We start from the raw sequence: 27,657 nt of genomic DNA, 5'->3' as shown, positions 1-27,657 counted from the left end.
TTAAGTCTGTTTTTTTTCATTTAAAATATATTTTAATGGGTTTCAAAATTCTTTGACAGATTTTTTGGTCTAATTATTTTCATTAAGAAGTAATTATTTTAAAAACTAACAACCTAAAAACTCGCACACAAAAAAACCCAAACATGTTCCATAAAATGTTCTCCTTTCCTTCTGAAGGTTTTATAATGCATTGCTGTCATTAACCAGTTTTGTATTATTAAACTTAAATGGCCTATTCAGGCAAATACTTCTGGGACTGTTCTTCAACCACTGAATAAAACTAGGGTGCAGGTACTAGGAATAATATTCATTTAGCCTCCTGAACTTTCTGGGCAGACTTGCTGACCTTCCCAACTCTAGCAGCCCTCTTCTCCACTGCTTTGAAGACACCCACAGCAACTGTCTGTCTCACATTATGAACAGTAAAATGACCAAGAGGGGGATGGTCAGAGGAGTTCTCAACACTTCAGCAACCATCTGAATGATGGCAGCATCACTAGATTTCAAGAGTTTAGGGCCACCTTCCTGCTTCTTACCAGAGTGGCGATCAATCTTGCTTCAGTCAAGCAAACTTGCAAGCAACATAAGCTGTGTAACAGTCTAGTATAGGAGGATAACCAGAACCTCTTTGCCTGGATGGTTCTTACCAGAGTGGCAATCAATCTTGCTTCAGTCAAGCAAACTTGCAAGCAACATAAGCTGTGTAACAGTCTAGTATAGGAGGATAACCAGAACCTCTTTGCCTGGATGGTTCTTACCAGAGTGGCAATCAATCTTGCTTCAGTCAAGCAAACTTGCAAGCAACATAAGCTGTGTAACAGTCTAGTATAGGAGGATAACCAGAACCTCTTTGCCTGAATGGCTCACGATAATCACGTGAGCAGTGCAGACAGCTGCTTCCATTGGTGAGTCATTTTTGCTGTCACCAGCAACATTGCCATGACTAATATCTTTGACAGACACATTCTTGACATAGAAGCCCACATTATCCTTAGGAAGAGCTTCACTCAAAGCTTTTTGGTGCATTTCAACTGTACTTCAGTTGTAATGTTAACTGGTGCAAAAGTAGACCACATGCTGAGTTTGAGAGACAGTGCCAATATCACCAGTTTGTAGACATCGGGCAGGGGCAGACCCAAGACCTTGTCAACTGAATGAATTGATGGTAGGATGCAATTCAGAGCTTTAAGCAGCATAGTTTCACTGGTATTGCCATCTTTACAGGTGACTTTCCATCTCATGAGCCAAGGTATGTTAGCACTTGACTCCAGCATATTGTCACCATTCTAATTAGAAATTGGCAAAAATGCTACTGTAGCAGGTCTGTAGCCAATTTTCTTAATATGGGTGCTGATTTCCTTAATGATTTTCTCATATCTCTTCTGGCTGTAGGGTGAGTCGGTGGAATCTGTTTTGTTAACATGAACAGTTGGTTGTTTTACAATCAATGTGGAAGCCAGAGGGATATGCTCATGAGTCTGCTCATTCTTGGAGATACCAAGTTCAGATTCATCAGCACCAGCAGCAACAGTAAGGATAGCACGGTCAATTTGATATTGACATGGTTTGTCTCTGTGTCTCCACCCAAATCTCATCTTGAATTGTACCTCCTATAATTCCCACATGTTGTGAGGGACCTGGTGGGAGATAATTGAATTGTGGGAGCCGTCACCCCCATACTGTGTTTGTGGTTGTAAGTCTCACAAGATTTGATGGTTTTATAATGGGTTCCTCTTTTACTTTATTCTCTTTCTCTCTTTGCCTTCTGCCGTGTAAGACGTGACTTTGTTCTTCCCTCACCTTCTACCATGATTATGAGGCCTCCCCAGCCATGTGGTTGTGAGTCCATTAAACCTCCTTTTCTTTATAAATTACCCAGTCTCGGGTATGTCTTTATCAGCAGTGTGAAAATGGACTAATACAATAAATATTCCTGTAATCATGTTTTTGATAAATTCCCTGTGTCCTGGGGCATCTGTGATGGTCACATAGTAGTATTTGGTGGTCTCAAATTTCCATGTGGAGATATCAGTGGTGATACCATGCTCAAGCTTAGCTTTCAGTTTATCCGAGACCCAGGCATACTTGAAGGACCCCTTTCCCATCTCAGCAGTCTTGTCCTCACATTTTTTTATGGTTGTTTGGTCAGTCCCACCACATTTATAGATTGGATGGCAAGTAGTAATGGACTTGAATGAATCTACATGTCCAGTGATGATGATGTTGATACAAGTCTTTTTCTTTCCATTTTCGGTTTGATTTAGGGGTAGTTTTCATGACATCTGTATTCTGGTGGCAAACCCTTTGCCCAAAAGCTGCTTAGGTCTTTTGTTCATGTTGAATAGATTTTTGTGTATGGTGTAAGTTAAGTGTCCAATTTCGTTCTTTTACATGTAGACATCCAGTTTTCCCAGCTGTTTGTTGAAGAGACTGTCCTAGCTTCGTTGTGTATTCCTGGTACCCTTATTGAAAATTAGTTGAACATATTTGCAGGGGTTTATTTCTGAGCTCTCTATTTTGTTCCATTGGTTATGTGTCTGTCTTTCTGCCAGTACCATACTGTTTTAATTACTGTAGCTTTGTAATATACTTTGAAATCAGGAAATATGATGCCTCCATCTTTGTTCTTCTTTCTCAAAATTGTTTTAGCTATTTGGGGTCCTTTGTGGTTCCATATGAATTTCAGATTTGTTTTTTCTATTTCCATAAAAAATGCCATTGGAATTTTGATAGGGATAGCACTGAATCTGTAGATTGCTTTATGTATTATGGCTATCGTAATGATGTTGAAGTTTTCCAATTCATGAACATGGGATGTCTTTTTATTTATTTGTGTCTCTTAAAATTTCTTTCTTCAGTGTTTTATAGTTTTTCATTTGCAAATCTTTCATTTCCTTGGTCAATGTTATTCCTAAGTATTTTATTCTTTTTTATCTTATAGTAAATGGGATTGTCTTCTTAATTTGCTTTTCAAATAGTTTGATGTTGTTGTATACAAACACAACTCATTTTGTATGTTGATTTTTATATCCTACAACAAATTTTTCTGAATTTGTTTAGTAGTTCTAATAGATGTTTAATGCACTCTTTTTTTTTTTATGTTGAAAAGATATATATATTTAGAATTAGGCAGCTGGACCCAGTTTAGATGATCCCAATTTTGTTGGCAACATCCAAAGCGTCATAATCAGGAGCTAGTCGAACATATGCCTTTTTCTCTCCATCAGGCCGAATCAGGGTGTTGACCTTGGCGACATCAATGTCATAGAGCTTCTTCACAGCCTGTTTAATCTGGTGCTTGTTGGCTTTAACATCCACAATGAACACAAGTGTGTTGTTGTCTTCTATCTTCTTCATGGCAGACTCAGTGGTCAGCGGAAACTTGATGATAGCATAGTGGTCAAGCTTGTTTCTCCTGGGGGCGCTCTTCCGAGGATATTTGGGCTGCCTCCGGAGTCGCAGTGTCTTGGGCCGCTGGAAGGTGGGTGACGTGCAGATCTTCTTTTTTTTGTGGCTGTGGACACCTTTCAACACTGCTTTCTTGGCCTTTAAAGCCTTCGCTTTGGCTTCAGCTTTGGGAGGGGCAGGAGCTTCCTTCTTCACTTTCGGCGCCATCTTGTGAAAAGGCTAATGCACTCTTTAGGGTTTTCTATGTATAAAGTCATGTCATCTGTGAACAGAAATAATTTTACTTCTTCCTTTCCAGTTTGGATGACTTTTATTTCTTTTTGTTGCCTAATTGCTCTGTGACTTCCAGTACTATATTGAATAGAGGTGGTAAGAATAGGAATTTTGGCTTTGTTTTTGATCTTAAGACTTTCAGTTTTTCACAATTAAGTATAATGTTAATTGTGAGCTTTTCATATATGGCCTTCATTATTTTGAGGTAGTCTCACCCTATTTGTAGTTTGTTGAGATTTTTTATTATGAAAAAGTGTTGAATTTTGTCAAATGCCTTTTCTGCATCTATTGAGAGATCTTGAAGAAAGTGAAGAGTAAAGAGTTACTGAAATTTCTTGCTTGGAAGATTAGATAAATGGTGACGCTATTAATTAAGGGAAAGGAGAAATTTTTGAAGAAGATAATTAGATAAGTCGTAGACATAATGTGTTTTATTTCTTCAAGTAGTCTGGTTAAAATATCAAAGTAACAGTTGTTACAAATGGAAAAAAACTGCAGCTCTGAGGAGACACTGGAAGCATTGATAATACTTAGAAAAACCTTACTTTATGCTGCCCCAAGCACTTTACTCTTGTAAATTCAACTAATTCTCACTGTAACACTATGAAGTAGGTATTAGTTATTATCTTATTTTATAGATGACAAAGCTGAGGCACAGAGAGGCCATGTCACTTGCCGAAGGTTCCACAGCTTTTAAGTGGCACAACATTGATTTGAGTCAGTGCATTCTGGACTTTGTGTTCATGTTCTCAGCTATTTATACTATTCTGCTTCAGAAATAAAGACTCCCATTTACTAAGCATTTTAATATGTTAGACATTGTATTGAACATTATTTGTATTATATCAATTATCTAATCCTCAATACAGCTCTTTTATTTCACAGAATAGGAAATTGAAGCCAAGAGAGGAAAAGTTTTACACATCTATTAGGTTGTTCATCTGGTTTCTGAACCTAGCATTCTGGCTGGAGAGCCCAGGCTTTTATCAGTTGTGTATAGCAGTGAGAGTAGATTCCCCATGGAAAGGTAAGAGCTGAATATAGAGTCCAGAGGGAACACCAATATGAAGAAGGAGTTGCAAAGCAGCCTGAAAAGAAATGACAAAGATAGGAGGAGAGATACCAAAAAAAAAAAAAAAAAAAAAAAAAAGAGAGACAGATATCTAGGAAGATACTTTTCAGTGGGAGGAAATTAGTCTAAAATCTTGGTTTTCTTAGATTAAGGAGCAGAGTACTTTCATCTTTGAATCCTAGTTTCATATATAGTACATTTCTTAATAAACACATGTTAAAGTCATTGAGCAAAGTGTCACACATTGTAGAAAAGTTAAATATGATAAAGAATGGAAAAAGGCTACTAAATGTAGAAACTAGAGATTACTAGTGGCAGCGGGCTGAGAAAACTCAATAGCAAAATGTGGTAGAGACTTGTTGAATGTATTATACTTTCAAGGAAATTTTCAGTGAAAGGAAGAACTATTTTAGTTCTTTTTAGCTGATCTAAAGTTAAGTCTAACTTCACAGAATTTACCTTAATCTGCTTTTATAAATAAGTCATTCCTGTTTTATTTTGTCCCGTATTTATGATATATTTCCATAAAATGTAAGAATAAGTAGAAAACATGATATAATTTATTCAGGAGAGTTATTTATTTTTAACTGAGAAAGCTTATTAAGGAATTTTATTTATAGTTTCTCCCTTATTGAGTAAAATCCTCTGTAAGAGACTTAGGAGATTGTGTTTTCTCTTTAAGGTCTCTTGTGCCAAAGCAGACTAGACTGGAGTGATCAAAACTCATTGCTATTTGGTGAGGGCTCTTTGATGGCTTTCTATTATGTAAAATCAACTGGTATTCTTATTTCAGTTTATCATAGAAAGCATTCTACATGATAAGAACTAAGAACAAAATTGGCATCTTCACTTATAATCTCAGCAGGAGGCCAAAGATTACATCAGCAGGAAGTGTAAACTAAATTTTTATTCCAAGAGGTGGGTCTTCTATAATGGATAAGGTAGTATAAGTTTGCAAAATATAAGCTCCTAATATTTCTATTTGGAATTTCAAGAAACACTCAATTAGAAAAAAGGCACTTAGGACTTCAGATTTTAAATTTTGGGGCTGACCTGAGTGCAGTAGTTTTTACAGCGAATTGATCACTATCAGTTAACATTTCTTTGTTCCTTCTCTGCTTCCACTACTTCATTTGACTAGCCTTAAAAAATGAATACATAAATAACGTTAATGGGCATGTGCATTTTTGTAGAAGAAAAATTTTGTGTAATTTAAGATAATCTAAAAATACAGAAAATAATTAGGAGCTCCTAGATTTTTGATTTTTTTTAGTACACCTTGCTGACTAAATAAAACCTGAATATAATTTTATTTTACTTACTAAGTACTTAGTTCCTGCTTTAAGTTGAAGGAGTTACAAGAAATCTAACAAAGTTTTCTGAATAAAATTGCTAAAAGTATAACAACTGGCCCCAGTTTGTCTCCCATCCAAGCTACGTGTCTTTATCTGACCACCAGGTATAGATAGCTTTGTCTTATTTACAGATTCTGAATCCTGAGCTTAAGATGAAATAGTCTCTCAACCGTATATTTTTCTATTATTATTGACCTTGCTTAATCTCATCCTGCCTATGTTATTCTAGTGTTATTTGTTCTGATATGACTCTTGTTCTCAATATGACATATAATTTGCATCAGTATTTTTTTTTGAGATGGAGTCTCGCACTGTCACCCAGGTTAAAGTGCAGTGGTGTGATCACGGCTCACTGCAACCTCCGCCCCCTGGGTTCAAGTGATTCTCCTGCCTCAGCCTCCCGAGTAGCTGGGATTACAGGCGCCTACTGCCACACCAGCTAATTTTTTGTATTTGTAGTAGCAATGGGGTGTCACCATGTTGGCCAGGCTGGTCTCGAACTCCTGACCTTGTGATTCACCTGCCTCGGCTTCCCAAAGTTCTGGGATTACAGGCATGAGCCATCGTGCCTGGTCCAGATTTTAAATAAAATGCTTCAAATTTATTTACTTGGTGTTTTGCTCATCTGTGAGAAAGAATCAGTTTTAGCTCTTATTTATAAGTCTTACTCGAAAATATTTAAATATATGTTTTTACTATAAATCTGATATTCTTAGTAGTAATAAGTAAGCCTAGACGTAAGTAGCATTCTTTTTGGCCCCAGGGTATAATTTCAAGGGAATAGAGCAATCTATGGCAGATAAGACTCACATTTGTTATGACATATTGTCTGATCTCCTACCATTCTTTTGTACCTCATCCCTTTATTTTTTTATATACCAGATTGAACCTTGGTTCTGAAGTATTAATTGTATAATCTTAACTCTTCGTATAAATGGATAATATACACTGTATAAGGATCAAGTAGACATCAGATTTAGGCATCTACTGACTATAGATTCCAATCTCGTTGAAAACAATGTAAAAAATGCATAGGGTTGGGGCATAACGGTTTGAAGTTTCCAGCTTTGTTTTTAAATCCTAACTCTATTGTTTGATAGCTGTTTGACTTTGGACAAGCTACTTAGCCTCTTAGTCCCTCTATTTAATTTTTTTTTCCCACACATAAAAGGGAATGAAACATGGGTTGTTGTAAGGTTAAATGGGATAATGTATGCTAAGTGCTTAGGTCAGAACTTGGCACAGAGTAAGCATTTATTTTATCTTGTCTTTATTAGGAAGATAAAGCAAGCATGCAGACTCTTTTAAATCATATTACTTGAAATGTCTATCAGGGTAAATTGATTCTGATGGTGCTAAAATGGTGTCATTTTACATGAGTTCAGATTTTTTCTTAGCATGAGTAATGTGCCAGGCACTGATTAGGCCTAGGGCAACTCCAAAGTTGAAAACAGCCGCAAAAACTTCGGAGATGTACTTGTTCCAACTGACCTTTCCAGCGATAACAACTAGAGCTTTCTGATTCAACACTAAGTCCATTGATCTGGTTGCTAACTAATCAACCACATATTGTGATTATAAAATCAAAAGTGGTTGAACACATTAAAACCTATGTCTTGATACAAGTGATTAGGAAAATAAAGATATATGTTTTCATCATTGTAAGAAAAAATTTAGTGATTTCATACTTGAGAATATTATAATAAAGTTGTTTATTGATGGGCGTATAAAAATATGAAGAAGGATATTTATTTTTCATAACGTTGGAGAATACAGTAGTATATCTCTTATTGCTTTTATATATTTTAATCAGTGCCAGTCCCAGGCCAGGTTCTCTCTGTGGAGCACCAGAAATTTTATCTAGCTACCTCTTGGATGTCTCCATTTTTACTCCTCTGTATATCTCAGTTTTGTGACTGTTTCTGCATTCTTGCTGCAGCTATCTTATTTCAGGCCAGCACCATACACTTCATTTACCATAAAAGCCTTATATCTGATCCCTCAGCATTTAGTCTTGCCCCTTTTCAGCCATCTCACACTATAGACAGAGTGATCTTGCTAAAATTGAAGTCCAATCATACCCTTCCTTGCTTTAAACCCTTCAAATTGCCTTTATTTCTTTTAGGGTAGCCATATGATTTGTTGTTCAAACTGAGATATTTATTAATTTATTTTTGAGCTATAATTTATATGTGGTGAAATGCAGATCTTAAATATACAATGAGATTAGTTTTGACATATGCATACAACTGTGTAACCCATATTCTTTTCAAGATACCAAATATTAATCTATCACTCCAGGAAGTTCCCTCCTGCTGCTTCCTGGTTAATCTATTTAATATACACTCTGATTCCTCATTCCACTCCTCCCCCTACCCCAAACAACCACTTGCTGATTTCCACTTCTGTAAATTTTAACTCAGATAGTTTTGAAAGTAAAAGAGAATGCTACTGATAATTATAATGAGAAGATATATGGAAAGTGTTGCCAGGAGGAATGGTATCCTTACCCTTTGTATTAAGTCCAAAATTTTTAATTGGCCTAAAGGCCTTATATAATCAGTCCCCTGGTTATTTATCAACCCAGTTTGTCTTATTACTATCTCAACATTTGTACTTCTTTTTTCAACTCCAGACCTTCCTTTGCACATGTTTTCCTATGATGGGAGGACCACCCCTACATCCCTCCACCACTCTTTCCTCATACTATAGCCTGGCTAACTTCTTATTCACTCTTTATTTCTCTATTTACATATGATTTCTTCCTTTGGGACTTTTCTCCTAGACCTGCCATGAATTGGTTTATATGTCTGTCTTCAAAAGTCGCTACTGTTTTTCAGTTTTCCTACCAATGCTCTTATTACTCTTTATTGTTGTTAGCTGCGATTGCTATTCTAATGTGTTAAATATTTGCAAAGTGAATATACATAAAAATTAGTTATTTATATAATTTCACATTGAGTTTGTAAATATGAGTTGTACTAACTAGACTTTATACTTTTTAAGTAGTCTTCATTAAATAATCTGTTTTTAAAAAATTGTGTAATTATAATTTACTTCCTCCAGACAAAGCTTCCAAATAACTGAATGAATAATCAGTTATGATTTTTCTAAACTTTTCAAATACACCATGAATCCCATTTCTACTGGGTGATCTTATAGACTTGCAGGACATTCAAGGCTTAAATAAATAAATAATAATATGCCACTGATGCCAGAATAGAAGAACTAGCTAAAGGTATATTTTCAGACACTTTAAAATGTAGGGTCCCTGATTTATTCTTGAAAATGAAAGGCCTTATTGTTTCTTGAAGCAGCTAGATAAACCACAAGAGTCCTATCTGGTTTATCACAGGATTTACTATTTTGGGAAAACAAGCAGTTTAGGGATAGTTCTGAACTAAGTTCCAGGCAGGACCCCCCCCTCCAAAAAGAAAAACAACAAAACAAAAACAAAAACAAGATTAATTATAATTTATTGCTCTGGAACGTATTTTATCACTATGTTCCATCTGTCGCACAAAAATCAGTTTTCTAATATATGGCCTGGGCAGTTAATGGAGAGTATTTGCGTGAATATGATGACAGAAAGATAGTATGAACATAGACTAGGTGTGAAGACTGAGAGAAATAATATGCATCAATGGTTTGGCGTCTATAAGACAGAGGAGAAATGTAAAATAGAGACTGACAAAGAACAAAGAAAGATTGCTTCAAAAGTAAAATAAAAACCAAAATTCTGTAATACAAGGCAATGATAAGAAAAAGGTGATTAATCTTTATTATTGGATTGCTGAATAAGTACATTAATAAAAGAAGTTAATCAGTATATCCCCCTTAAATTGAAAATATCTGTTGATATGACTCTGAAGGTATTTTTAATTTGAACGAAAGCAGCCAATATAGTAGTCCAAAGTAAGCTTTTTGTATGTGATGAAATCATCAGATACGTACATTGGATAACTTTGCAATGTTAACAGTGTTTGCTTCTATTGTGTTTGGTTAAATAGAAGTAGTTGCATATATTCAAATATATATTTGTACATACATCTGTATCCACATCCATACCTACTTGCAAAATACCTGAAAAATCTTCAAAAGAGCAGATAAGTTATTCAGTATAATGCTTTTCATCATGTTATATCTCAGTATGTTAAAGTTTTGGCAACAGGCATTGGACACAGGACCTTTAATATTGTACTGTACTTAGTAAATACTTGTTAAATATATATGAATTTAAATTCATATAACAAGAGTTATTAGAACAAATAGCTAACTAATAAAAGAGCTAATAGTTGTTGGGGGGTTAATGTGCTTGATATTATCCTAATCATTTTGTATGGATTTTTATTTTATTTTCACTTAATCCTTACATAAATTTCTCAAATAAATCCTTGTGTAATCTAATGAGATAGACACTAATTTTTGCCCATTTCCTAGATAAGGAAACTGGAGCACATAACTAGTACTTTGCAGAAGCAGAATTTGAATGAGTTAATTATGTCATGCACTTGGTTACTTTGATATGCTGCCTAAAGTGTGTGTGCTTGTGTACATGTGAATACGCATCTATTTTCTTTTTCAAATCTAAGAATATAATTTTATTTTCAATAAAACACATACTTTAAAATGTACATATTTGTTGGGTTGCACACATCTATTTTCTAATGATATAAAGTCTCCCTAGTTTTGAAAATTAGGAATTGTATTTCCTTTACTCTCGATAGCACATAGCTGTGGGTTGGAGTCATGGTAAGTGATCATCAGTCAACTGCTGTAAAACTTGTTTCTTTCTAAAACTTGAAACATTTTCCTACTTATCTTAAGTCTACTTATCTTGATTTAAATGATTGCTTGATATTCATCTAAAAATACATCAGTATCTAGAAATGTAAGCAAATATTATGGGCAATGTTCTATTTTATGATCTATTTCCCTTTATCTAGAAAATATTACTAGTTAGTATAGGAGTGAATGAAGCAGAGATATATTTAGTCTGAAGGGGGTGAGAGGTTATATGGTTATCAGGGAAAAAGAGTGGTAGTCTTCCCAAATGTCTTTTTCTTAGATAGAGCTGGGTAATTTCTATTCAAATCTCTGCTTAAAAGCTAGTGTTAACCTGGGGACAAAACTTTTTTTAAGAGAGAGGGTCCCTGTCACCTAGGCTGGAGTGAAGTAGTGTGTTCACCTCCAGGGCTCAAGCAATCCTTTCACCTCAGCCTCCTGAGTAGCTGGGACTACAGGTGCATGCCACCATGCCTGGCTAATTTTTGTATATTTTTTAGAAACAGGGTTTCACCATGTTGCCCAGGTTGGTCTCTTAACTCCTTGGCTCAAGCAATCCAACTGCCTTGGCCTCCCAAAGTGCTGGGATTACAGATGTGAGCCACCATGCCTGGCTGGGGCATAACTTTGAAGACAGTTTTTAATAGAATTTTTGAAAAAAAAAAAACCCTCTGGAAATCCATATTCTTATATATACACTTTGATTTTTTAAAATGCTTCTCTTTTCTTAACCTAATGAGAATAAATGTATTTTGCTTTTTATTTGCCAAGCACACCACTTGTCTTGTTGTAAATATAGATAATATATATAAATATATACATACACAAAATATGTAGATACATATATATTTATATAATACATGTAAGTATATAACGGATTATATACTTATTTGTGTACTTGTAATGGATTATATAATGGAATATGTGTATGTATATATATGTATGTATGTATATATATAATCCTGTTGGTTTGGGATCCCCGTGGATACCAAAATTCCACAGATGCTTAAGTCCTTTATATAAAATGGGACTTTTACATATAACTGTGCACATCCTCCTATATATTTTAGATGATCTCTAGATTTCTTATACTATCTAATACAGTGTAAATGTTCTATTAATAGTTATAGTATATTGGTTTTTATTTGTATTTTTTTCAAATATTTTTAATCCATAGTTGGTTAAATCTGCAGATGCATAATCTTCTGACTTTTTTTTTTGGTAATGTCACTCGGCACTGCTTCCAATCTAGTCTTTTTCATTGACATTAGATCAAACTAAAGTGATTGCATAGGTTTCATCACTTAAGACTTATGCACATAGAACTGAAATTTCTGAAATTTATATTTTATAGCACAGTTCTTTTTATAGCAAATGTATTTGCTTCATGGCAGTTATTTTAATATTCTAATGATATAAATTTATTTTAAATTCTTGTTAGTGGAAAATAACTTGATCAGATTTAATAACCTAAGTAGTTTTAGTGTTGGGATTTACAGAGCGCTTTCCCTAATTTAAGGAGGCGAGGTAGAAGGGGGATTTATTCGTAATGAAAACACTACGTAAAAGTAAAATCCAAGAGAAAAATTCCACACTGGGCATAATTGTCCTGACAGTTCCTTTTTGGCCCTAAGTTTAAAAATATATTCTCCAAGGGACATGGATGAAGCTGGAAGCCATCATCCTCAGAAAACTTAACACAGGAATAGAAAACCAAACACCGCATATTCTCACTCATAAGTGGGAGTAAAACACTTCTTAAAAAATAAAAGATGATAGGCTATCTCTGTAATTTGACAAATTAATATAATTCTCCCTATAAAATGTCTTGATGTAATCACCCTGTTAATATAACTTTGTTTCCCTTAAAAATTTAAAATATTTGACAGTGTCCCTGAGAGTTTGCTGTGGTGCCCTGGAACATCTAAGTGCTGTTTGGGAATCTCAGTTATTACTCTCTTGTGTAAAGTATAAATAAATTGAATGAATATGTATTATTAGGTAATTCTCTTTTATTTGGGGGATAATATTCAAAATTAAGTAATCATCTTTTTAGAAATTCATGGCCTTTGTGAAAAATTAGATTAAATTAGACAAGTAGCCCATTTAGTTGTAGCAAATTGATTCTGAAAGTGTTATTCATATGAAATAAAATTATAGATAGTTTAAAATTGTCCTTATATGATGTTGTGTAATATTTTTTAATGAAAACTTTAGTATAAATGTAATTATTATTTGATTAATATCGTAATGAGGATTCTTAAGAAATAAAATATAATACTTCACTTATATTTCTCTATAATTACATGTGTCATGGTTATCATGAGATGAATGAGTTGAATTCTGACTTTTACTCTAACTGGTCTAAGGCTAAACTGAGCATAGGTAACCATTTCCCTTGCCAGGGATTAGTTTAGGAGTGACTTATGACCCTGTGGCTAATTAAATGTAATGGGAAAGTCAGGGATCAGACTTCTGGGAAAGGTTTCCTCACTGATAAAAAGACTGACAGAAAGGGAAGCTTCTTTCACTGAACACTGCTGTGTCTTTATGGGATGTACTGAACTCTGGAAGCTCATTTTGTGATCATGAGTAGAGATAGCTGAGGAAAAAACCAACAGATTTAGTCCAGCAGGGCAGGAGGGAAGACTTCTGGGTCCATGAGGTAGATGTCGAATTAAACAGTCTCTGAACAAGTCAGCCATGTCACTTCTTGCTATGAGAGTATAACTTTTCCTTATATACATTAAGCACCCTTAACTGATATAGTTATTCTTACTCCTTAATTACTGGTGCTATTCAAACTGAAGTTAAAGACTCAGGACCCTTGTGAGTTTCATGTAGGCCATCAAATTTGTGTTTTGAAAACCACTCCCAAGTGATTCTAAAACCCCTTCATCTTCTTTCTAATCCTTTCCACCCTCCATTGAGAACATCTGGAGCAAGATAGTTATGAAATTGAATGAAAGGACTTGGTGAGTGATTGATTATATGTGGGGGTCAGGGAAAAGGAGGGGTCACGGTAACTACCATGTTTCTGATTTGGGTAACTATGTAGATGGTGCTGCCAGTTTAGGTGATAAGGACCATAAGTAAAAGAACAACTTCAGTTTTGTACATTCTTCATTAGAGGTGTCTGGGAACATTTAGAAAGTGATACCAGAAAGTAGTTAGAGCCATAATCCTGGAGAAATATCTAAACTACAAGACTAAGAGATTTAGTAGGTGTAGTTGAAACTATGGGTGTAGATGAGATTGCTTACAGGTATATCTTATTGAGTAGGGAAGAGAAGAAACTATGAATTTCAGAGAACACTAGTATTTCAGTGTACAGTGGAGGACAAAGTAGTTGAGAAGGAGGAAAAACAATTAGTGATATCAATAGTAACACATCTCATTTTATCTTAGATTTTTCTCAGATAAGTTCAAAGACCTTTGTTCTAAGAACAAATTCTAAGAACTTTGATCAAGATGTAAACTTTAGTGTTTTTTCTTTTTAAGTAAATTCTTAATACTTGTTTTCCTTTTCAGTTGATCAATTTATGGTGCTAAATGGTAACCTGATGGGATAAATAATTAATATGCCACTCTAACCCTAGCAATTGGCTGTCTTCTCTCTTATAAGATCAATTTCATTGTAATGCTTATTACGAGAGATACACTGGTATAGAACCCAAAACGCCCCAAAATATAAATTTTCATCAGTCCTTGTTTCCAGTCATTAATATGATAATGGAAGTGCTGTTTTAGGACATACACAGAAATATGTGTTATTACCTCTTTCATTTTGCTGTTCATAATTTTGTATTCTATTCCATCCATTCTTTTTGTTATTCCTATTTTTATCATTTGATATATGTTAGCCAACATACTCTTTTGGCATAAAAATAAAACATTTTGGAGAGTTAGTAGGATTCTGAAACCCAGATAATTTTTCTTGGCTAAGGAATATTCTTTAAATGCAAAAGTCTGTAGAAAAAGGAAAAATTGATAACTTCTGGAGAGTATTGTCTTAAACCTTTCACATAATCTGTGGATGCTAACCTAGAATTTTGTGTGTGTGTTTGTATATGTATCATATTAAAAACACTGTGTAGTGAAAATACCAGCTTTAATACACTCTTTTGTAATAAACGTGGAAGTATAATTTTCAATTAATATTACTGCTAAGAGAATCCCTAAAAGCTATTTGCATGCATTTTATGCCTCCCTCCAAGTCTCTCTCTCTTTTTTTACACTTCAGTTTCAATAGCACCTGTAATTAAGAAAGAAAACCAAGGCCTGGGAGCTAGGTAGGACTTCCAACTATTGATCTGTGTAAACCCAGTTTATGCTGTCAGGGGAGAAACAGTCAACTGCTGAGCTGCTTTGTCACTGACATAAGCTGAGAGAGGATTTTTTTTTTTTGTCTATACTGTTTATACACTAGTCTATAGACCTGCTGGCTGGTTGAATTTTAAAGAGTGCGGAGGTTTAAAGACTTGTCCCCTGAGGGATGCTTCTGCCAGTTGGGAAGCGAGCTGAGGCTGTTTCGCAGAAGTGTGTGCATGTGTGTTGCTTGTGGAAGAAGGGAGGGGGAGGGTGTGAAAGATTGAGCAACTAACTGGGAAGCATTCTTCTTAATTTGAGTCTTAAAATTGATGTGAAATATATTACTAATTTGTGTATTTAGAGGCAGGTATTGAATTTTGAATATTTGTTCTTTATTGTTACAGAAATTATGTGGACAATTTTATAGGAGGAGGTCCGAATAGTGTTCACATGTATAGTAAAAATAGTGAATGGTTTCACTTTGTGAAGTACAAGATAAGGATTAAGCAATGGTCAAATGAAAATGAACTGGTCTCATTTGCAGTGAACTGTTTTTCAGTTTACAGAATTTAACTTACTGCAAGTTTAGTGACTCTTTTAACTGCATTTAACAAAATATTGTCAGTGGTGAAACAGTTAGCTTTCGCTTAATGTGGAATCTGTGCTCATACTTTTAAAAGCACGTGTTTATAAGCAATTCAGGGTACCCTGCCCTAGGAGTAGATGATTTTTTTTTTTTTTACAAGATGCTTTCCTTTCTGCTTATGTGCATTAAGGTACTTGAAGCTCTCTTAGGTATTGGTGTTGAAATTTTATGTTTTATTTTTAGTTGACGCTTTATTGTAGTCTGTCTTTTTAAAAGAATGCAAGAAATTCCACTTTAAAACACTCCATGCTATATTTATGCATAGGAGTTAAATATTCAGATACTGATGACTTCTGTAGGCCTTAGTTTTAGTGGCAAAGATGTGGTAGCGAAAGTATTCTTCAGTGAGGATGACTGCTGCATTAAGATATTTGCTCTTTTTTCTTTTCAATAGGAAACACCCTTATAAAACTCTTTGTCTTGTAAAGTTGCCTGACTTCGAAGTTGTGTGATGTTGTCTTAAAGTTTAAAGTTTAACTTTTGAATCAGACTTAATTTTAAGTTATTTTTCAAATAAAATAGATTTTTAAGACTTTGCCAAGTAGCTGATAATTATTTGTATTTTATTGTAGTTGTCAATGTGTATGGTTTCTAAAAGATTTTAAAATTATTTTTAATGACTGTTAAATAACTGAAGGTTTCAAAATCATTCAGATTATTTTCTGTGTTTTATTAAAGCATTGATTTTCATATTAGGCAATTCTTAAATGAAAGTGCACAGAATAGAAGCTGTATTTTTGAAAGCTTGTTTTTAGATACACATTTCTTTAAGAGTGTTAAGATAAAACAATACCAATAATTGAATCATGTAAATGTTTCTTTGGCTATAGAAAGTCTCTCTCTCTCTCTCTCTCTCTTTTTTTTTTTTTTTTTTAACTGTTTGACTATGGGACATGTAGAGTTGTTATACGTCTCAGTAATTCATTCTGCTGCCAACTTCATTCCCTTTTCTCTGCCTGCATTTTAATTGAAACAACATTTATATTTTTGAGCCAGGATCTGTCAGAAGTCCCTATGGCTAGACTGTGGTGGTACAAGTAGCAGCAGACGTAGCTTACCCATATGGTGCGGTGCTTCTTGTAAAATCCATATGGCCTTGTTGAAGGAAATCCCAGCGGGGATGTGAAGGGTGTTAATACCCTTCAGGCCAGGCCTTTCCCCCCTGGGGTTTCTGTGGCATTGTCAGTGCAATCTGCCAAAGCACAAACTTAATTCCTTTTTAATAATCAATTATTTTAGTCTAGGAACCTGTGCTATTTTTCTTAAGGACAAAGAAAGCAACTTTTTTCCTAGAAAATGTCTCTTAAGTTTTAACTGCATCTTAAAAAATATTCTAAAACATTTCTTTTTTTTGAAATTTCCATTTGTAGGAAATACTACAGAGTGTGCCAAAGTTCTGTTTTCCCTTTGACGTTGAAAGGTACAGTATAAGTATCATTTAAAATAAATGTAGCTTATTTTAGTACATACTTAAAAATGATTACATGTGCTTTTTTATAAAGTAAAATGTCCCTTCTCTTTACTGCTTCTCACACAAAGGCTAGAGATTGAAAAGAGGTTGAAAATTAATATGTGGAAGAGGAAGCCTTTTAAATCACATCTTTTATTTTCTCTACTATGAACAGTTAAGACAAGTCTGAAAACACTATTGCCAATAGTTTCTATTTTTTCCCTTTATTCTCTCTTCTTCAGGTAGAAATTGTGAGCACTAGTGGAAAAAAATATTAATATGACCTTGATCAGAGTCTTAGAATTATGTCTTGATATATATGTTTCCTGGTTCCTATCTCACTTCATCCTCATTGAAAAGACCATCTGTGTCATGCTGTAAAACTCATGGCTACTTGTCTCTCAAGAACAGCTTTATAGAAGTAGTGTAATATTATGGAAAGCTATAGGGAAACTCTTACAGTTTTGAAAATCTTATTTTTATATTTCACTGAACAAATATTGAACGATGAAATTGCATACAGTTGAAATTTCATGGAACATACAGCCCTGTGAGCATAACAACAGATCATTTATTGTTTTTCATGTGATTTTTTAAATGTTGTTATTATCAGTTTTCTTAAGAGGGTGATATGAAGGGTTTTTGAAAGAATATTTATTTTAAGAAAATACTTTGCTATAGTAAATATTAGTGAGACTTTATGATTTTACTGTATTAAAGATAAAGCCTTCTGAATGATGGACTAATCAGTACTAATAAGCATTGTTAATGAATGATACTCCTTGTTTTACCTTATCTGAGGAATCATTGCCCTACCCAAACAAAAAAAGTTACAAGTTTCATATTAATAGTAAGGAAGATTTAGGATCCAGCTACAAAAAGCATATTATGAACCTTGGACACTAGAGGTCACATTTGTGACTAGAGGGTTTTTTGTTTATTTTTTTTAAGTTTATTAAAGTGTAAGAAAAACCTGTCCCCTTAGAAGTGTATTTGTTAATTGTTCAGCATTTGAAATGTAATATTTCCTGACAAAACTGTTTGTAGCATTGATACTGGCAGTAATTTATTTCCTTCTGTATAATCGCTGTGGCTATTTCAAAACCAAAGTGTAGGTGTCATGGGTATTTTATTTTGGGACAAGGAAGCGCAAATTCAGTTATGGTTATCTAATGGCAAGATTACAGCCAGTACTAGGAAATATATTCATATATTTTAAGTAGAAATAAAGATTCAATCTAACGTTTTATATTACCCCTTATACCAGAGTGTGACACATATTATGGTAGTATGATACTTCAAAGTTGACTAAAATTCTTTACAGCTTAGCTGGTAAGCCTTTTTTATTTGGTAGAAATTATATTCTTATTTTATACTTGGAAATTTATTTCTCAGTATATTGATAGCTGTACAAGAGAATTCTAGGAAAAATATACCAAGGGTATTTTTGTAGGATACTTTATTGGGTGAGAATGTCAACAGGAGAAGCAATTAAACAGAGTTGGTGGTGGCTGCCATTGGATTCTAAAGCGACATGATTTGCTATCTAAGCAATTTTAGAATAATTAGGAAAAGTGGCTAGCGTTGAAGAAAAGGACTTAGTCATCACTTCTAGCTTCTTCTACAGTTTCAGTAATAATATTTTGATAATTTATGAAATATGAGCACTTTTAGTCTTATGAACATTTATGGTAGACTACCTTATGATTTCCTAGTGAGAGATTAATATATGCAGAACTGTTCAGTCTATGAGGTATTACAACTTATTTTGGTGTTTATATATTTCACACTTGCTTTAGTTTTAGAACATAGTTCTGGCTTCAAGAACCAGCTGATTAGAAAGATGAAACCAATGTCACATACGAATATACTCTTGCTTTTTTCTTGAAGAAAATTGTCAAACAAGGCACAATATTTCATAATGTTACTATATTTTAGGGTGTCTCAGAATCAAGTTGGACAGCACTTTACCTTTGTACTGACAGACATTGAAAGTAAACAGAGATTTGGATTCTGCAGACTTACGTCAGGAGGCACAATTTGTTTATGCATCCTTAGGTGAGTATTTGTAGTAAAAAAAAAAAAATTGGATGCAAAATAGGTAACTGTATCTCTCTTTTGTACTTTGTTGTGCTTGGGATGAGGAAAAACTTGTTTTCTTTAAAAGCAAGTTGAAAAATAATTTTTCCTGACTTTCTGTATACAGAATCAGTTAAGTTTAAAGATTTACCATTATCATAGTGGAACTTTCCTTGAAAGAATCGATTTTTTAAAGATTAGTTTTTTTGTAGAATTATTTTTGAAAACTAAATATAAAGAGATGGATTCAAATAATATAGGAGTTTCACCTATTAAATGAAATACAAAAAGATAAGTTAATGTATGCCCTTTTCTATCACTGAACCTGAACTTGGATTTTTAAAAGTGAACTGCTGCTTTAAGACAGAGGTTGCAAACTGATGAACCTGGTAGAAGTGTTTAGAGGTTTTCATTTGGCTACTGGGTGTTTTAAAAATTTTAAAGGACGTTAACCTTATGAATTTTAGGAAGTTTTGTATATCATTCATATTTCACATTCCTTTTGAAAAGTGAGGATATCTACTAATTCTGCCATGGCAGCAATAAACTGGAACTGAATAGCAGATTTTTAGTTGTATCATGGGCTTGCTAGTTTCCACAGGTCCTATCTGTCCTGTCTAATTGCCTACATTATCTGCCTTCATTCAGTAGGTAGTTGGGAGTATGTGTCCTGCCTGTGGGCTTGGGATCTGCGTTGCTGACTGTTAGGAAGAAAGGGATCTAAAGGTTAGCATCCTTGCAATATGTCCTGATGAATCAGAAATCCAGATGTAGTCTATAAAAATAGGACACTATACTATTATTATACTATGGATATTGATCAAGCTAGATTTCTTAGAAATGCTTATAGGAAAAGAAATAACAATTTATGAAATAACATATTACTAAGAAAACTTTGTTATAAAATCAGTCTTCTTGTTCATTTGCTGTTAATATTTAACTACATTTATATCATTCATTTAGTGTTTGTTAATTCACTTAGAACATTGGTTAGAGCTGGAGAGTTTTTTTCAAGCTTTATTCAAAAGTAAGTGCTTAACTGCTTTATACATAATAGAATTGTGAATATGCCCCCATTCTCTCTTTAGCACAACTTTTTCATCTGGATAACAATTGTGCTTAAAACTTACACTTTATCCAAAAGAATGTCATGCTTAAAACTGTAGGTTAATTTTAATTTTTTTGAACTTGGAGCAGGTTGGCTGGGCAGTGGGGGTGGAGATGACAGTATGGGCAATGGTGGGGAGAGTTCCTTTCATCATTGTTTCATGCTGAAAGTTCAAAAGCTACAGTTTAAACAGGAGTATATCTTTATGCATTGTGCCCAAGATAGATTTGCCCTGATGGAAAGACCAAAGCTGTATATGCTTTCTTATTTTTCTCAATGAATTTTTGAAACTTTTCATTAAAAAATTCAGATTTACAGAAAAGTTTTCATGGCACAATGAACTTTTATATGAACATTACCTAGATTCATCAGTTGTTAGCATGCATTTCTCTTCCTCTTTCCTCCTCTCCCCTACTCTCCCTTTCTCTCTCAATATACACACACACACACACACACACACACACACAGACACACACACACACACACACACTTTACCCCACCTTTATTGTTTTTGTGTACCCATTTGAGATTAAACATCCTTTTCAGGTAAGGTTTGAGTCTGTATTTTATAGCTTACCTCACTGCCTCTAAACTGACCTCCTGATATTTATAATTTAAAAGTCTGAGCCTTTTGTTTTGAACTCTTAAAATACTTTGAATACATTGAATTTATTAATCATTCACAAATAATTATTGAATGTTTAGAACAGTTTCTGTAAATGTGCTTGTGGAATAAATATTCTTAGGAATTTCTGTTTAAATTGAGGAAAGCAATCATTACTTGAAAATATTTATATAAAACATGACAGAAAGAATAATATAAGGTCCATATTGGCAACCCAATTGTCATTAATTTGTAGGAAACAAACTCTAAAGCAAGTACAATAATCAAGTTATTTTTATCTGTGGTTCTAAACTTGTATATGTAAAAGAACCCTGAATGTTGTGGTATATTCTTTAAAGTAGGAAGAGTTTTTAACCTGCAGAAAATATGATTATATTATATAAACATAATGAAAACCAAAAGTAAAATCATGTATACCAATAAACAGAACATTTCACAGTAAGTATTATTGAATATTTTATCTTTTATTTAAAATCATTTTTCCTTTTATATTTATTTTTGTCATGTGACAGTGCTTTTGGTAGATAAGAAATAGGAGGTGTCAAAACTTTATGGAAAAATCATAGAGGAAAATCTTAAATTTAGAAAATTCTATTCTCCAGCTTGTTTTTCCTAGTAAATTAGAAAAAATATTGACATTTTAAGATTTTAATGGCATATCTTAATATTTTTCCTGAAAGACAGTATGTGAAGGGATTCTTTGAGAACAGCTGATTTAGAGAATAACCAGTAAGTTAGATAACTATTTAATTTTAATAGTGAGTGGAGGATTCAAATATAATGGAATTCAGCATCTTATTCAGGAAATTAGAAAATTATAGATAGTTAAATGTCTATTTGTAAGCTATAATCAGTGTATCCCCTGGAAAGGAATTTTGACAGATTTCTATAAGTGCTACAGTAAGAGGAGTTATAGTGCTTTTGGTCCAAGTTTATCCACCTGGTTTGATGGTGCTTCACCACTTTTAGCTTTATAATTGTTGAAAGGATGGATAAAACTCTAAATATCAACTAGAAGGAAAAAATTACTGTGGTAGCGAGAGTCTACATGGAATCCCTAAAAGATTTGTGTATTTGAGCACATAATGATGAAAATGCTTGTATGGTGACAAGCATAGTAAAATTTAAAATGCAAATAATAAACTGGTGGAAATATATTTACAACCACTATAAGAAAGAGTTAATAGCCAAAATACATAATAAGCACCTACACCTTAATAAGAAAAATAATCTGATAGAAAAATAAGTAAAGCGTCATAACTTACAGAGGAAATGTAAATAATATATGCAACTATGAATGATGCTCAGCATTGCTGAGGGTAAAAGAAATGAGCCCATTAAGGTTAGCAGAATTGAAAAAATTTTTAAATAAGCATGAGGGAAAACACACTTCATATGCTCTTTATAGGACTATAAAATGGTATAAGCTTTTGAAGGAAAATTTAGTAATATCTACTCGAATTATAAAATCTCGTATTTCTTCAGTCAGTAATTTCAGTTATAGGAATTTAAATCCAGGATTATTTCTAAGAGTGAGGAGAAAAGTGTGAACAAAGGTATTTATTATAGCATGGTTTATAGTAGGAAAAAATGCCAATTAGCTAGATTTAGTCATTCCACAATGTATATGTACTTGAAAACAACGTTTTCAAACAATGAGAGTAACATTCTGGTGGGAGAGAAGGGAAGGGGGTGTGGGACAGAGAGGAGGTTATACTTGAAAAGAATGTTTTCAAGTATACACAATAAGTACATAGAATTTTACCTGTCAATTTAAATGAATAATAAAAAATAAATGTAAAAGTGTTGACAACATGAATGCCCCTCAATAGGAATTAATTAGGTATATTATGGTATATTTGTAACCTTTCTGTCCCACAACCCCTTCCCTTCTCTCCCAAGAATGTTACCCTCAGGAGGGCAGGGAGTTTTGTCTTTTGTTTGCTCATATATTCCCAGTGTCTACAATAGTGCCTGGCACGTAATTCTTAAAAGACTTAATAGATAATTATTGAATAAATAAATGAATAGTGCAACATTATTTTGCTATTAAGAAAAACATACATATACACCCTGACTTAGAGAAATATTTATGATCTGTTGTAACATGATGAAAAATTTCAAAATAATATTTATAGTATGTTCTTATATTTGTAGAGAACAAGTTATATGTGTATGTAAATGTATATGTGTTTAAAAATTAGCTAACACATAAATATTTGTATATTAATATACGATTGTATGTACTTATAAGAACATCTAAAAGGATATATCCTGAACTTTTTTTACTTTATTCACTTCAGCATTTATCTACTTTTTACAATAAGCAAAAATCGTTTCAATTTTTTCTTGCTCTAAAACTTTGAGATGTTATATAGATAATAAACTATAAATATGGAACTATAGGTGTTATATTAAAAATTAGTAGGAATTTAGCTAGATCATTTTTTGCCAGGTAAAATATGTGTGTGTTTGTAGGATAGGAAATTATCTTACTAGTATGTTTTAGTATAGGCAGTCCATACCAGTCAGGTGATCATGGTGATATAGCAGAATTAAGAATGGAAATGGGGGCTTGGCGCAGGGGTCGACGCCTATAATCCCAGCGCTTTGGGAGGCCGAGGCAGGCAGATTATGAGGTCAAGAAACCCTGCCTCTACTAAAAATACAAAAATTAGCTGTGTCTGGTGGTGCATGCCTGTAATCCCAGCTACTTGGGAGGCTGAGGCGGGAGAATCACTTGAACCCAGAAGGCGGACATTGCAGTGGGCTGAGATCGTGCCACTGTATTCCAGCCTGGCGACAGAGACTCTGTCTCTAAATAAATAAATAAATAAATAAATAAATAAATAAATTAAAAAGTGGGAATAGGACAGTTTCATTCAGTGTTCTTGAAAATTGGGATTTAAACAGAAAAAATATTGCTAATGGGATGGCTTTATAATCTTTGAGCCAGATATTGATGTTTCTCTGTAATTTCAACACAAAATGTTCAACCAGATGGGAATGATTTGTAAGATGGTTGGAGAAATTCTATTACACCTCAAATTATTTTCTTTTTTCTCCTCCTCCAACAGTGGTTACTTAATTTTACTGTACCCTTAAGATGTGGTTGAAAAAAGTTTGTCTTTTTTTTCTTTTCTTTTTTTTTGAGATGAAGTCTTGCTCGATCACCAGACTGGAGTGCAGCGGCGCGATCTCGGCTCACTGTAGCCTCTGCCTCTCCAGTTCAAGCGATTCTCCTGCCTCAGCCTCCGGAGTAGCTGGGAATACATGCCTGCACCACCACACCCAGCTAATTTTTGTATTTTTGGTAGAGACGGGGTTTCACCGTCTTGGCCAGGGTGGTCTTGATCGCCTGACCTCCTGATCAGCCCACCTTGACCTCACAAAGTGTTGGGATTACAGGCGTGAGCCGCTGCCCCCAGCCTAGTTTGTCTTATTTCATTATGAAACCACCACTTAGAATAACTGGTAATTTTAGGGGGAAAAGGAAGGTAGGATTATCTAATGAGCTATTCATACAATGGTTTAGGGTAGTCAGGTCTCTTAATTTACAGGCCAGCTTCCTTTATAACAGACTGTGCTGCTCCCAGAAGTATATGAGAGAAGATCAACTATGCTCATTTTCTGAGTTATTTATGAGTAGCTGGCAAAAGCCTTTTTACTTGCAGTCAGTTTTGTAGGAGTGACTTGACTTTTAGAATTCATGTGCTTAATAGGGCCAAAATTTATTGAGAAGTATGATAAAATCCTTGCATAAGCAAGATGTAGATATATGCCTTTAACCATATTTTCTGATAACAAAAATAATTTATTTTGCTATAGAAAATTTGGAGGATCTAGAGAAGTTTAAAAGATAAAATAAAAGTCACGTATATTCGTGAACACATAATTGTCACTTATGTTTTGGTATTTAGTTCTAGTTTTATTTCAAAAGACTTGCTAAGATACATTTACAAATTTTTCTATGGGATGTCAAAGTAGATGATTAACTGTAGTCTTTATTCACGGTTTGTAAAATGAATGAATGCATCTAAAGCAGTTCATAAATTGAAAAAGCTACAGCGGCTTTCATATTATCATCCATAAGTGCCTCAAATGTTTATACATGCTTAATCTGACAATTGTTCATTGCTATTGTTTCTTTTATTGTAAGTTGAGATTTCACACAAAAATATTTCCCTTCTGAATGTTGGTTATGTTTAATCACTTTCTTATATCTTTACCAGAAATGTATTATGACTTTTGGATATTAAAAAATGTTAATACCTTCTCCTTAAAGATGTCTTTTGTGCAAAGTTAGTGCCTTTATACTGAAGCATTCTCTATTTGTAGGTATTCTACTGTGAGATAATAATGGCTTGATTATCCAGAGTTCATTGTCAGTAGCAAAGGAATTAAGATTCTTGGATAGAAATTAATTAATGTTTCTCCTATTGTCTTTCCAGTATCCTAAACACGAATTTTTTTTCTATTGTGATAAAATATATTTTCCTAAAAATCTTTTCTTTTGTGACTTATCTTCTACTGTTTGAATTTGTCTTTTAATCCAAAAATTGTAAAATAAAAACATTTATGAAAGTCTCTTGAGTTTTTGTTGATATTGAACAGTTTAAAATATTTTAGGTATTTATAAAAGCGTAGACATAATTAAAATGCCATACATTTAAGAAGCTTTAAGGTATATCGATACAAAGTAAAATAAAACTACAAATTGATAGAATATTTTAATTAGAGATAGGAGAAAATAATTTTGCTTGGATTTCTTGACTGGCAGAGACTCTTTTAGGTTAAAGATGTTGATACTAATGATACTAAGTGGCAATTAATTAACAGCAGCATCATTTAGTGTTTGTTTACCTAGCCAAGTGGTCTGCTTAGTGACATATATGCATTATTAAAAAAAGAAACCAAAAAACTATTCTAGTGCTTAGAGTTCTAAGCTGGAACATTTGTATATAATGCTGTAAAGCGGCTTTTGTCTACTCCTGGATGATGCTATTATAGGACTTGAAATTACTGTAATCTAGATTTACCTCAGAGTTCTAAGAAAATTGTACACTATGCAATAAACCATGTGTCTGTTTTCTCCTGGATTTAGGTGTTTACAAGATTTGAAAGTTAGTACATTTCTTTGATTTCTATTTATTTTGTTCATCTTTTAGAAAAAATACTAGAATTTAGGCCTATTTAATATTAAAGTTGACATTTAATTTTGAGTCACTGTTCTGTTCTTTAGTTCTATGACACGTCGATCCTAGTTTTAACAAGATTTCAAAAATATCCTGAGATATTACTAATTTAAATCTGGCAATTGTTTGTACTTAGAATTGTTTCATATGCTAGCAAAAATGCAAGAAATAACTTTTTTACCTAATTTGATTAACATAATTTTATAACTATAAAATTGTCGCCAAGGGTTCAAAATGAAATACTCCAATAAGGAAGACAGATTTATGTTTAGGGCCTTTGTAGTTCCCCCTCCCCGCTTTAACTCATACCAAACTTGAAGCTTTCACACTCTTCCTTTGGGCAAATCCCTCAGAAGCAGAATGTTTCAATTTTACACATTTCGTGTCAATTTTCCAGACAGAAAAACAGCCTCTAGACATTAGACGTTTTCCTACGGAAAGGCAGTTTCCTTAGTTTTATTTGATTACTATAAGTTAGGTTCCTGCTGATCGCTTAGACTTTAGTGGTTACCTGACTATTTGACAAAAAACATTTCCTTTCCTTTATTTAACCTTTGACTTTTGAATGTAAAAGTTTTATCAGCTCTATAGTGGAAGTAGAAGTGTGGGGGAAGTCTTCTTACTACCACAAAATGGACTCATGACTTTATGTATATATCTCTCTTTTGCCTTATGTCTTTACAGAAAATTAAAGAAATGATCTTACAATTAAATTTTAACTAATCTCCTGTACTTTGTTTTAAAATAATTGCTCATAATGTTTTACATTTATGTATGTTGGCAAGACTACGAGAGTCACAGTTATTCTTTGTTAAGTTTTAAAAATTCAAGTGAAATGTCTTATTCACTTACTACAGTATGTTGAGTAATTTTTTTTAACTTCCTAGGATTTTTGTGGTCTGTTGTAAGAATACAGACTTTGACTCTCTTTGGGACTATAAAATTTAGTGAAAAACATTTTAACATTTTACCTTATTGATAATCAGTTTAAAATGAATTGCTTTGAACATATATTGTTTGAAAATTCCGTAAGAAACCACAAAATAAAGACTTGAAAATAACATTTCTTACTCTAGCAACATAAGCTTATATAACTTAGTGTCTTTTATCTGTGTGTGTGTGTGTTTCAAAAGCTTTGGACATAATTTTCTTTTAAAAAATGATATTTTTTTTGCCATATATTTAGACTTAAAGTGTACATAGAGTATAGTTAAAATTGGAATTGCTGGACTATTTTGTATACCCTGGATCATTTTCTTGTCAGATAAGAAAGCGAGTAGTCAGTAGGATATCCTGTTGAGCAGTTGCTTCTTATCAGGAGTTATGAATTCAGTTACCTATGTGGACCAG

The 27,657-nt window shown here is 33.5% G+C and overlaps 1 protein-coding gene and 1 pseudogene across 1 annotated transcript in view; one reads left to right on the top strand and one right to left on the bottom strand.

Annotated features, from left to right (window-relative positions):
- DENND1B (DENN/MADD domain containing 1B) overlaps positions 1 to 27,657 on the top strand; it is a 273,857-nt gene that overhangs the window by 77,020 nt on the left and 169,180 nt on the right. Inside the window, exons 3-4 of the mRNA XM_011931685.1 lie at positions 17,221 to 17,270; positions 19,239 to 19,358. Of these exons, the coding sequence (XP_011787075.1) occupies positions 17,221 to 17,270; positions 19,239 to 19,358 (170 nt within the window). The remainder of the gene's footprint in view (positions 1 to 17,220; positions 17,271 to 19,238; positions 19,359 to 27,657) is intronic.
- LOC105504295 lies at positions 308 to 2,240 on the bottom strand (annotated as a pseudogene).

Source organism: Colobus angolensis, unplaced genomic scaffold, assembly GCF_000951035.1.
Source record: "Colobus angolensis palliatus isolate OR3802 unplaced genomic scaffold, Cang.pa_1.0 Scaffold91, whole genome shotgun sequence".
Classification (NCBI taxonomy): domain Eukaryota; kingdom Metazoa; phylum Chordata; class Mammalia; order Primates; family Cercopithecidae; genus Colobus; species Colobus angolensis.
Note: the sequence above shows the minus strand (reverse complement) of the source record. Positions and strands in the feature narration are given on the sequence as shown.